The sequence below is a fragment of the Colobus angolensis genome, unplaced genomic scaffold (assembly GCF_000951035.1).
Source record: "Colobus angolensis palliatus isolate OR3802 unplaced genomic scaffold, Cang.pa_1.0 Scaffold2, whole genome shotgun sequence".
Taxonomy (NCBI): domain Eukaryota; kingdom Metazoa; phylum Chordata; class Mammalia; order Primates; family Cercopithecidae; genus Colobus; species Colobus angolensis.
In genome coordinates this window covers 19,162,765-19,175,198 of record NW_012115154.1, presented here as the reverse complement: position 1 = coordinate 19,175,198, position 12,434 = coordinate 19,162,765, and the positions used below count along the sequence as shown (strand labels likewise).

Below are 12,434 nucleotides of genomic sequence, written 5' to 3'. Positions count from 1 at the left end.
GCCACCATTCCCAGCTAATTTTTTGTGGAGATGGGTCTCACTTTGTTGCCCAGGATAGTCTTGAACTCCTGGGCTAAAGTGATTCTCCACTGCCCCTAGCTGGCTCTGTTTCTGAAGAAGGAGAAGGAGAAGGAGAAGAAGAAGAAAGGTGTGCATATAACACAGCACATCTCAGTTAGGATTAGCCACATTTCAAGAACTTGATAGCCACAGGTGGCTAGTGGATACTACTACTGGATAGTGAATGATCCCACATTTTTAGTTCTGACCATGTTCCCACCAGCCTCCCTGAGATCACACCCAGGGATAATCCTTCCTTCCTTTGTGAGGAGACAAATGTATTTTAAAATTATTATGGAGACGTTTAAACGTATAGAAAGGCAGACAGGATAATGAAGTGAGCCCCCACAATCCATCACCCTCTATACCTCCCACTCCCCCCACCATTTTGAGCTCTTACGATGGCAGGTGTTCGGGGGTTGTCTCACGTGCTGCTCACAATCACCTCGGAAGATGGAGCTGTTATAATTTTCCAAATTCTACACAGGAGGGAACTGGAGCTCAGAGAGGCCAAGTCCTGTTAGCCCTAAAGTGAGGTACACACGTTGCTGTGACTCCCTGTGCTTCTTGCCATCTTGGAGTAAATCCAGTTGGCCAATTTCAGTCTTTTTTATTTTTTATTTTTCCATTTTGAGAAGGAGGTTCACTCTGTCACCCAGGCTGGAGTGTAGTGCCATGATCTCAGCTCACTGCAGTCTCTGCCTCCTGGGTTCAAGCAATTCTCCTGTCTCAGCCTCCCAAGTAGCTGGGATTACAGACATCCACCACCACACCTGGCTAATTTTTGTATCTTTAGTAGAGACAGAGTTCCACCACGTTGGCCAGGCTGGTCTGAAACTCCTGACCTCAGATGATCCACCCACCTTGGCCTCCCAAAGTGCTGGGATTACAGGCATGAGCCACCACGCCCAGCCAATCAGTCTTGTTCTTTGTCCCACTGCCCCATTTCCATGTGCGCCCACTGCCAGGCTCCACGCTCCCTTCCTCCTCTAGTCCCAGCATGCAGAGCCCCCCAACTGTCCTGCTGCCCCTGGACCCAAACAGCAGCCCTCCCCCTTCCAGCCATATCAACTTACATGAGATCCTCAGACCTCAGTTTCCTCCTTTGTGGCATAAGTGTCCAAAGACAGCCTACCAAGGGAATGTAGTGAGGATGAAATTAGCTACTACATGTAAAACCCTTAGCAGGTGCCTGTTCTAACCGCTCATGTGATAACTGCTGGTGACGTTTATTCTCACGGATGATTTAGTGGATTATCCCAACAAAAAGTATTTGGATGTTAAAGAAGGACACTGTTGGCTGGGCACAGTGGCTCATGCCTATAATCCAGCACTTTGGGAGGCCAAGGCAGGTGGATCACTTGAGGTCAGGAGTTCGAGACCAGCCTGGCAAACATGGTGAAACCCCATCTCTACTAAATACACAAAAAACTAGCCGAGCATGGTGGGGGCCGCCTGTAATCCCCAGCTACTCTGGAGGCTGAGGCAGGAGAATGGCATGAACCTGGGAGGCGGAGGTTGCAGTGAGCTGAGATCGCGCCACTGCCCTTCTGCCTGGGCAATAGAACAAGACTCAGTCTCAAAAAAAAAAAAAGAAGGGGACTGTTGATATTGCAGAATTGTGCCGGGATGACCAGTGACGGGCAGGATGGAGGGTGGGTGGGGGGAGACAGAACAAAGAGCTACCCAAGAGTGTTCTTGCTGGGGGTCTGTGCCTGCTTTCCTCCCCACCACCATCTCCCCCCTAATAGGTGTGCGGAGCTGCTCCTGAGGTTTGGAGCAAGAGTGGATGGTCGGTCCGAGGAGGAAGAGGAGACCCCTTTGCATGTGGCTGCCCGGCTTGGCCATGTGGAGCTGGCAGATCTGCTTCTAAGACGGGGGGCATGTCCTGATGCCCGCGATGCCGAAGGCTGGACCCCACTGCTGGCTGCCTGTGACATCCACTGCCAGTCCACCGCCGATGCCGAGGCCACCACGGCCCGCTGCCTGCAGCTGTGCAGCTTGCTGCTTTCAGCTGGAGCAGACGCTGATGCTGCCGACCGGGACAAGCATCGACCCCTGCACCTGGCCTGTCGCCGTGGCCATGCAGCTGTCGTGGAGCTGCTCCTGTCCTGTGGCGTCAGCGCCAACGCCATGGACTATGGGGGACACACGCCCCTGCACTGTGCTCTGCAGGGCCCAGCTGCAGCCCTGGCCCAGAGCCCTGAGCACGTAGTTCGGGCTCTGCTCAACCACGGTGCCGTCCGTGTCTGGCCAGGGGCCCTCCCCAAGGTATGGGGGCTGCAGGCAGCAGGAGGGCCACCATGGTGAGGGGACAGGGAGACCTAGGCCTGTGCTCCGGTTTGCTTTGGAATGTGGCCTGTGCACATAGATTGGTTCCTTCTGTCTGTCTTCAATTCAGCATGTAAGCAAAGCCCAAATAGGGGTCAAGGTGAAGACACAGATCAGCGGGAAATGTGTGTGTGTGCCTGTGTTCACATGGTGTGCGTGTGTATCCATGTGTTCATGCACATATGTGCACGTATATACTGTGCATGTGTGATAAAGGTGGACTGGGGGCAGTGGGGCCAGATGATAAAGGATCCAAAAACACAGAAGGAGTCAGGGTTGACGTGGGTGGTGGGCATTGTTTAAGGGTCTTCATCAGCACAACGAACTGCTGAAAATAGCATTTGAGGAAGCTCCCACAAGCAGTGGGATCAGTTCAGTGACAGACGCAGGTGAGGCTCCCCAAGGGAAGGGGGCAAGCCTGTTTCAGGAGCCTCAAGGTCCCCTGAATGTCTGAAAATGGACGTGGTCCCACTTTCTGAGAATCTAGTAGGACCCATAGCCCCCAGAACAGCTGCCACTGTCCTGGCACCTGTGAACATGCCTTTCACTGTCAATTTCAATTTATATCCTACTTTATCTTAATTTCCCCTAAGTAGGTTCAACTTGAAGACCTGTGCTACTGATCCCCTGAGAGGGGGCCTTGCCCCATGCTGTGTCGTGTCTGGAGGAGCGTAGATAATCTCATGAAGAGCCCTGGGTCTGGGAATGGGGACATCCGTTCTCAGAGGAGATGGGTCAGAACTGAAACCACCCTCTAAGTAGGCAGGTCTCCTCTGGCCCAGCCCAGAGTCTTGTCCCACCCAGCCTTGCCTGTCCGGTGACCACCTGCTATCCCAGCCTCTCCCCTTTGCTCACAAACCTAGAAGCATCTGTCTGGATTCCTAAGCAAGACCAAATAATTAAACAGCCCAAGAGTTCGGCAGATTGGTCTCCCCTTTGGGAAAATACAAGAAAATCAACAATTAACACTAATTAATCTCCTATTAACACTAGATAATTAGGAGACAAGTAATTCCCTGTAATCTGACGGCAGCTCTGACAGCTAACGATTTCCCCAGCAGGCAGGGGCGGGAGGAGGGCCCAGCACAGCGAAAGGGTTTCCTGGGACCCCACAGCCCTGCTCCACCCCTCAGCCTGTCTCTGGGACCAAAGGGGCTGGCAGAGCAAAGTACCCCATTTGTCCCTTTCCATGATCTGCAGCCCCGCCAGCTGAGGGCTTTCTATCCTCCCTGCACAGAAGCCTCCACCACCCATCTATGATGAAACGCCAGCCCCAGCCGGTTCTCTAGGAGCCACCACTTTGGACTTGGTGCTCAGGGGACTTGGATCCAGGATGCGACTCTGATGCTTGTTTGTGTGGCTGTAGGCAAGTCACTGCATGTGATACAGCCTCTCCCTAACAGGATGGAAAACTGTAGTAGAGCACTGGGGAAGAGTCGGAGCAAGCACAGCCTTGACTACACAGCAGGCACTGTTCTAAGCTGTATTTCCTGTTACAGGAGTTTCTCAGTCCTCCCAGCAACCTCTGAGGTCAGTGTGACTAGGAGTGTAGGCTCTGGAGCCAGACACACTACCTGTGTGGCCTTCGGCAAGTTGCTGAATCTCCCTAGGCCTCAGTTTTGTCATCTGTAACATAGGGATATGACACTATGCCTTCTTCATAGGGTTAGTGTGAGAAGGGTTAATACACATCAAGCCTAGTGCTTAACACTTGTTAGCTAGTGTTGTTCTCGTTATGTAATGTATGAGAAAGCACTTGGTAAGCTGCTTGGCATCATCCCAATGAGGGTATCACTGGACACGGGAGTGCAAAGCAGGTTGGTGTAGCCGCACAGGCTTCCTGGAGGAGGCGGGACTGGGATGGACAGTTTTGAAGGGAAGGAGGAGGAAGAGACAGGTATGTCAGGCACAGAGAGCTGATTGAGCCCAGTGCAAAGGTGGGGATCAACATGCGCCAGGAAGGACAGAGATGGGCCTGGGGGGCAAGTGGAGAGGAGAGTTGGAGAGAACCAGCCTGCTCTTCCCTAGCTCGGAGGAGTGAGGAAAGAGGCCTCCCTGGACAGACTGGTGAGCACCGCTCAGATGCAGGGCTAGAAGCAGAGGGCCCAGGTGTGTAACATGCTTTCTCCAGGGACCCCTGGAAGACCAGGTCTTCTGCTCCCGCTGCTCATCGCTACTGCCATCTGACAGACAGAAGGGTCTCCTCTCCTTGCAGACAGAGGCTGTTAAACCCCCACTGTTAGATGCAATTGTGTGTTTGGCCACGTGTAGGTTGTGTGTGAGATACTGCCTGAAAGACAGTGCTTATATGTTTGCAGATCTTAAAAGGCTCTGTGGCCATCACCTGTAGAGATGTAGTGAGAGTGGAGTGCAGTGGACGAGGCACGAATCTGCTTTAGGTACCAAGTTCAGGCACAAGCAGGAGTTATGGTGCCCATGTCAGGCCACTTTTCTGACCACGTGGATGGTCTGTCCATAGGCTGCTCCACTGCATGGCTTGCCCACTTGCTGCATTGGACCACCACCTCAGAGACCTTTCTTGACCACTCCATCTAGGACAGTGCCCTCCCAACCATACTCAGTCCCCTGACCCTACTTTTTTTTTTTTTTTTTTTTTTTTTGAGACAAGGTCTCACTCTGTTGCCCACACGTGCAGTGGCACGATTCTGGCTCACTGCAACCTCTGCCTCCCAGGCTCAAGAGATTCTCCTGCCTTAGCCTCCCGAATAGCTGGGATTACAGGTGCATGCCACTACTGCCTAGCTAATTTTTGTATTTTTGGTAGAGATGGGGTTTCACCATGTTGGCCAGGCTGGTCTCAAACTGCTGACCTCAAGTGATCCATCCACCTTGGCCTCCCAAAGTGCTGGGATTACAGGCATGAGCCACTGTGCCCGGCCCCTTCTTATTTTTCATTGCAGCAGCAGATCTGTGAGTGATGACTTCTGTGTTTATTATGCTTTCTTTCTGAAATAGAAGCTCTTGGATGACGAGGACTTTATTTTCCCCACTGCTGAATTTGAAGTGCTTGGCACATAGTAGGCCCTCAATAAATATTTGCCAAATGAACCAATGAAAGCATAAATCTGGCTCCAACTAGATTCCACTCCTGCTCCTATCAAATCCTCTCCTGCTCTTGCAGGCAGTCCATCGGCCTCTGGTTGCCTTGTCCCTTCTCCCTGAATACCCTCCTGGCTCTGGGGTTCCCTTGCCTCCAGAGCCCAGTCCTCCCTCTGTGAGTCCCCCACCCAGCCCCACCCCACTCCCTGGCCCGCTCTTGTAGCTGTCTCTACCCACACTTGGCATTGTATGGATTCTGTGATCTTTTTATCTGCTCGGGAGCTCCACCCACAGGTCAGGGACTCCTTCCAGCCAGCGGAAAACCCAGCCCAGAACCTTATAGAGGTAGAGATGAGAGCAGGATGATGGTGTGGTTAAGGGCAAGGGGGCCACGCTTCCCGGCCTGGACTGTGGGAACCACAACTTGGGCAAGTTAATTAACTTCTCTGTCCCTCAGTTTCCCTTGGCTGTAGTGAAGGAAATGGGATAATAACATAGGGATATTAACAGTCCATCCCTAGCAGGGACAACAGTGAAGAGTTCATACATGTAAAGTGCTAGAAAAATCATCTGGCCTGAGTTATGCACAATAGAAAGGTTAGCTGTTGTATTGGCTTCCTGGATCAAACGAAGTACCACAAACTGGATAGCTTAAAGCAACAGAAATGGAGTTCCCTTACAGCGGTGGAGGCTGGAAGTTTGAAATGCAGGTGTAGGCAGGGCTGGCTCCTTCTGAAGCCTCTGAGGGAGAATCTGTTCCATGGCGCTCTTGTAGCTTCCAGTGGTTTCCCACAATCCTTGGTGTCCTTTGACTTGTACACGTGTCACTCCACTGTCTGCTTTTGTCGTCACATGGCCTTCTCGTCTGTGTCCATGTCTGTGCCTCTGTTTTCTCTTCTTATAAGAACACCAGTCAGATTGAATAGGGCCCACTGTAATGACCTCATTTTAACCTGATTACATTTGCAAAGGCCCCATTTCCAATTAAGGTCCCAATAGGTACACGGGGTTAGGTCTTCAATATATCTTTTGGGGAACAAAGTTCAACCCACAACAACTATTCTGGAGCTGTCTGGTCACTCTGTGTGGACTGACTGGGGACCCAACATGTCTTTGCCTCCCGCAGGTGCTGGAGCGCTGGAGCACGTGCCCTCAGACCATCGAGGTCCTGATGAACACCTACAGTGTTGTGCAGCTTCCCGAGGAGGCTGTGGGCCTGGTGCCTCCTGAAACTCTGCAGGTCAGATTCCAAGGCCCTGAACATAGAGCCTCTCATCCTGGCCCCAAGACTCCCACCCGCTAAACCACAGCCCCCCACAGAAAGCATCCAAAGATGCACTCATGTCCCAGAAGAGAGAACTTGCAGAGTGAACACTCAAACATTCATTGTTTCTAAGAGGTTCCTTCCGGTAGATGCCCCACCCCTCCCTCACCTGCCTACCCTGTGAGGAGGAGCCGGCGCCACCTGTCTGAGGCTGCCCCTCACTGAGCCCCTTGTTCTGCCCCCAGAAACATCAGCGTTTCTACTCCTCCCTCTTCGCCTTGGTGAGGCAGCCCAGGTCGCTGCAGCATCTGAGCCGCTGTGCGCTCCGCTCCCACCTGGAGGGCAGCCTGCCCCACGCGCTGCCCCGCCTCCCCCTGCCACCGCGCCTGCTCCGCTACCTGCAGCTGGATTTTGAGGGCGTGCTCTACTAGGTGAGCCCTGGGATCTGTGAGCAGTAACAGCTGTTTGGGGTCCAGGGATGGGTGGAAGGCAAGAGAAGCATTGGGGAAGGCCTTGGCCAGAACCGGCCTGTCCCCGAACCACCAGAAGCCTTTGAATCCAAACCTCTCCTTCCAGATGTCCACGGCCTTTTGAGAGGGCCTGAAAGCAGATGCCCCAGCCTACAGAGGGCGCACCTCTGCACTAACTCAGGCCAGGTAGCCTAGCAGCAGGAGGCCCAGCTACGCAGGCAGGTGTGGATGCTGCAATTCCCAATGCAGAGAAGTGGACTGACAGTGGCCGCCAGATGATGTCTGATGAAGACACACTCCTGTCGGGGCTCTCCTGGGGCCCCCTTCTAGCCTGTGCAAACCCTGTATGTGCATTAAAAATCTTCAGGTCTGTTTTGGTACTGTCTCCAGCAGACCTTCCTCTGAACCTGCTCCCTTGCTGGGGAGTCGGGATGGGCGGACTGATAGGGGCTCCCTGCCTGCCCCACGGTGCCAGCTGCATCACCTTCCCCTTTGGCATCAGCCAGCTGCTAAGAGGTCCCAGGCTTGCCAGCTCCATGAAATGACAGAATGACCACTAGGTGACAACGCGTTAGAAAAGGCCTAAAGGAGGTGCAGGGTGCACATGGAGGCAGTGCAGAGAGTTGGGCAGGAAGGCACAGGAACCCTTGGGGTAGGAAGGTGAGGCAGGAGAGCCACCCGGAAGGAGGGGCATGTGGGGTGGCCCATCGCGGAGGGTAGCCATGGCTCAGGTGTAGAAAAACAGAACCAGTTCTGCCTATTGCCTGACAGGGTAGGTCAGGGAGGACCAGAAGCACGCCTGGTTCCTGCCTCTTTTATGTGCTCTTTCCTTAAATTTAGTTCTGGCCGCAAGAGCGCTGAGTTGAAAGTTCCATGACCCACGTTCTGGTCTTAACTCTGCCATTAACTTGCGGAACCTAAGTCTCTTACCTCTCCGGGCTCACGTTTCTGCGTCTGTAAAAAGAGAGGGAGGAGAGTCCCTGAGAGTCACTGTAGTATCAGGATTTTCAGAACCTGCCAGAGGCCCCCGCAGCCTGCAACCACAGGCGGAGGGCAGGTGGTCGGGACAGGGCAGCCAGTCAAGTGCACCGTGATCCCAGACGTCAAGGGTCGCTGGACAGAGTTCCCTCAGGCGGCAAAGTGCGCACGCGCTAGAGCTCGCGACTTCCCCGCCAACTGGCACGAGCTAGGCGACGAAGGGCGGGGCCGGGAGGGCGCGAAGAGACAGGGGGTGGGCCTGGAGGGCGCGAGGCGGCCGGGGGCGGGGCCTGGAGGGCGCGAGGCTTTAGGCCACGCTGACCAGGGCCGGAAGTCCGGTTAGGCGTTGAGAGGCGGCTGAGGAGAAGCGCAGAGGAAGTGAGAGGGCCCGGATTCTCACCCTGGCCTCACGGACCTTCGGCTGAGCGGTCTGTCTGGCTTCAGGTGCTGGCACGCGGCTCGGGGACGCGGGTGCGGTGGGCAAGCGGTGGAGGCTCCGCGCTGTGGAAACCCCAGGCGGATCCCGACCGCAGAGACCCCACCTCGCGGGCAGGAAGCAGCTGCCCCAAGGAGTGCGCGGGAACCTGGTGCGCGAGGCCCACTGCTGTTGAGGGCCTGCGGGGCGCCCTGTGGAGACCGCGGCTCGGGTCTGGGTCCCAGGGGACGTCCTAGTGCTCTCTGGTTTGTTCTGTGGCCGTTCCAGGGCCGGCTGCGTTCAGGCACCGCTGCACCGGGGGCAAGGCCTGCCCTCCAGGCCGCACCAGGGTCCGCGTGCACAGGGTGGCCGGAGCGCGGCGTACAGGAGGAAGCGGCAGGTGCTGCCGAGCCCGGGACTGGGGGTTGGCAGTGCGAACTATTTCAGATCGGGTGACAGGGAGGGAAACTTGCTCTCTGAGGAGGTGACATTTAGAGACCTGAGTAGAGCAGATCAGCAGGAGTGGCAGGACGGACCGCCCTGGCTGCGGGCGTGGGTCGGGGGGCACCTGCGGCGGTCCAGGCCAGAGGCAGTCGCAGCGGGCGAGATTCGGAATCCCTGGGGAGAACTGGGGGGCCGCTGCTGGGGGGATGTGGAGGGGCTGCAGAAAAGCGCTGCCTGGGAGGACTCGCAGGTTTTTGGCTTGGACTCCTGGTCGGAAGGTGGTGCCAGATGCTAAGGTGGGGAAGACGAGAAAGGAACGGGAAGCAGAAGGCCGTTGTTGGGGAGACGGCACTGGAGCCGCCTAGGAAGCATCTCAGAGGCTGTGGCCTGGGCACGGGGATCTGGGCCCACGTCGAGCGCAGGTCATGCGAGTGCGGGCTCGCTGGCGCGGGAAAGAGTTTGGAGCTCTGCTCCCAGGGAATCCCGACTCCTGGGGATGACTTGCCCGAGAGAGTCGTGCTGGTGGATTTTGATGGAAATTCTATTCGATCGCATCCACTTGGTTCACTGTGTGCTTCCGGGTCCCCAGGTTTTAGGTGCTTCATGCCATGCTGGGAACGAGACACGCTCCTGCCCTCAGTGAATCTTCAGTCTAGTGTGAGAAACAAGCGTGTGAACAACCAGTTAGAATACAAAGGGCAATAGGATGAATGTAAGATAAATGTGGGAGCAGGAGCTGGAGGCGTGAAGAGGAGGGCGAGGAATGGGGTTGAGATCTGGGAGGGCGTCCCAGGAGAAGGACCCTCCTCTAAAGTGATAGGAAGACGGGGGAGGATTTCTGGCCACATCTGGAGAGCCTGCGATCATGGGACGCCTTTTTAAGGACGGGGAAGGGAAGAAAGGCGATGTGGAGTGGTGGCTGTGAAGGGGCTGTGCACAACTTCACATACTGTCCCTTAGCGGGGCAATGTCAGGAGGGTCCTCACTGGGGTTAGACATTCAGATTCTTGCGAGCCAGGGCGCTTCCTCCCCAGCCTCCTGGTTGTTGGTCCCGCGGGCCCAGAACCTCTCCCTGGTAATTGCTTTTCCTAATGTGTTTGCTCCAAACCAATTTCACGCCTCCGTGAGGACTCCGCCCTGCACTAGAGGCGCGGACCTCCTCACCACCAACCTACCCACGAGTGAACGCGCGAGCTCACGCATACGGTACACATTTAACACAACAGACATACAGGGTTCGGGTACCAGGGGACGCTAAACATACTTAACCCTACACTCACGCACACTAGACGTTAAGACACTCACGTACGACTCCCCTCCCCAAACAGTGCGTTCACAGTTAAGCACCTAGAGGCGTCCCGCGCGCTGGCCCTTGGAGCCTCAGTTAGTGGTTTCTTTGCCCTCGGCGCGTCTCCTGGACTATCGCCAGGGGGCGCTGCAGCACCCCGCACCTCCTTCGCTGTGCCCGCAGTTGTGCGCTGCTGCCACCAGAGGGTACCCGCGGCCAGACCCGACGCTGCCCACCATGAGAGGACTTTCTCTGGCCAATGAGTGGATTGGAGGTATAGATTTGTGGTCTTTGACTTGAATACTTTGTTTTTTCTCAGCATCCTTGGTGCTAGTTGGCAACACAGGTCAGGCCAGATGATGAGGCCGTGGTGGACACAGAGGGTAGATTAAAGATAAAATTCCTCTATAGGAGCATTTCCCAAATGTCAGAGAATATGGATAAAGCAGCACTTTTAGAATTCTGTTTTGGACAGTGAGACCAGGTACTTTCCCATAATGCGTCTGCTCAGGAATTCAGTGGGAAAACCATAGTTTTTTGCTGGTAAAGAAAGGAGCTAGCCCTGTTCAGATTTGACAGAGGCAAAGTCTGTACTTGGTACTGATGAGAGAGTAAGAAGTAGTTTTGGAGTGCTCTGGATTTCAGGGAAAATTAGTCCCTTCCTTTCTTGACCACTCTACTCTTTGTCTATTTAGTGCAGGAAGAACTCGTTTTGGAAGGTGTTTTTTCATATTCAGTTGACTCTTGCCCTTGCTTTTTGACTAGACAAAGTTTTTGTTGTTGTTGTTTTTGTTTTGTTGGTTTTTTTTTTTTTGAGACGGAGTCTCACTCTGTCGCCCAGGCTGGAGTGCAGTGGCATGATCTCTGCTCACTGCAAGCTCCACCCTCTGGGTTCACGCCATTCTCCTGTCTCAGCCTCCCCAGTAGCTGGTACTACAGTTGCCCACCACCACGCCTGGCTAATTTTTGTATATTTAGTAGAGATGGGGTTTCACCGTGTTAGTCAGGATGGTGTGGATCTCCTGACCTTGTGATCCACCCACCTCGGCCTCCCAGAGTGCTGGGATTACAGGCGTGAGCCACCGCACTGGCCCTTGTTGTTCTTATTTGTAAGACAGGGTCCTGGTCTGTCACCCAGGCTAGAGTGCAGTGGCACAATCTCTGCACACTGAAGCCTCAACCTCCCTAGCTCAAGTGATCCTCCCATCTCAGCCTCCTGAGTAGTTAGGACTACAGGCATGTGCCACCATGCCTGGCCAATTTTTAAATTTTTTTTTTTTTTTTTGAGACGGAGTCTCGCTCTGTCGCCCAGGCTGGAGTGCAGTGGCCGGATCTCAGCTCACTGCAAGCTCCGCCTCCCAGGTTTACGCCATTCTCCTGCCTCAGCCTCCCGAGTAGCTGGGACTACAGGCGCCCGCCACCTCGCCCGGCTAGTTTTTTGTATTTTTTAGTAGAGACAGGGTTTCACGGTGTTAGCCAGGATGGTCTCGATCTCCTGACCTCGTGATCCACCCGTCTCAGCCTCCCAAAGTGCTGGGATTACAGTTTTTTATAGAGACGGGGGTCTCACTATGTTGTCCAGGCTGGCCTTGAACTCCTGGTCTCAAGTGATTCTCCCACCTGGGCCTCCCAAAGTGTCGGGATTACAGACATAAACCACTGTACCCAGCCAGAGTAGATATTAATCACTCTCCCTCACAGATGGAGATGTCAAAGAGGGGTCAAGGTCACAGGGCTCAGTGAGGGGTCAGAAAAGGAATTTGACTCCAGGTCTTTTTACTTTAGCCAATGCTTCTTTCCATTTACCATGTGGCTTCAGTTCTATGTTCTATGAAAGGGCAGGGAAAGGAAATGGGTTGCTGCAGTTGCCACTATGTATGCCAATGTTACTGAATGTCAAGGACTTCACAGAAGTCACACTTCGTATCTCTAGCATGCCAAGGGAACACATAGAGGATATAAATGGGTTATGAAATACAGTATCTAACAAACACAAACCACACCAGGTCAGTAGAAGTACTTGAGGTCTCACTTGCCTCTGTTCAGAATTGGTGGCCCACTGGGATTTGTTGGCACTAAGTTTTAAGTATGTACTTCCTGGTCAGGTCCAATGGCTCATGCCTA

The 12,434-nt window shown here is 54.2% G+C and overlaps 1 protein-coding gene across 3 annotated transcripts in view; it reads left to right on the top strand.

Moving 5' to 3' along the window:
- Positions 1–7,558, top strand: part of ASB10 (ankyrin repeat and SOCS box containing 10) — an 11,725-nt gene extending 4,167 nt beyond the window's left edge. For 2 of the 3 annotated variants that reach the window (XM_011941503.1, XM_011941502.1), the window contains exons 3-6: positions 1,812–2,331; positions 6,578–6,691; positions 6,961–7,146; positions 7,292–7,558. In XM_011941503.1, the coding sequence (XP_011796893.1) occupies positions 1,812–2,331; positions 6,578–6,691; positions 6,961–7,146 (820 nt within the window). In that variant the 3' untranslated portion in view covers positions 7,292–7,558. The remainder of the gene's footprint in view (positions 1–1,811; positions 2,332–6,577; positions 6,692–6,960; positions 7,147–7,291) is intronic. The other variant, XM_011941504.1, reaches the window with a different exon arrangement.
- Positions 7,559–12,434: the final 4,876 nt, after the last annotated feature.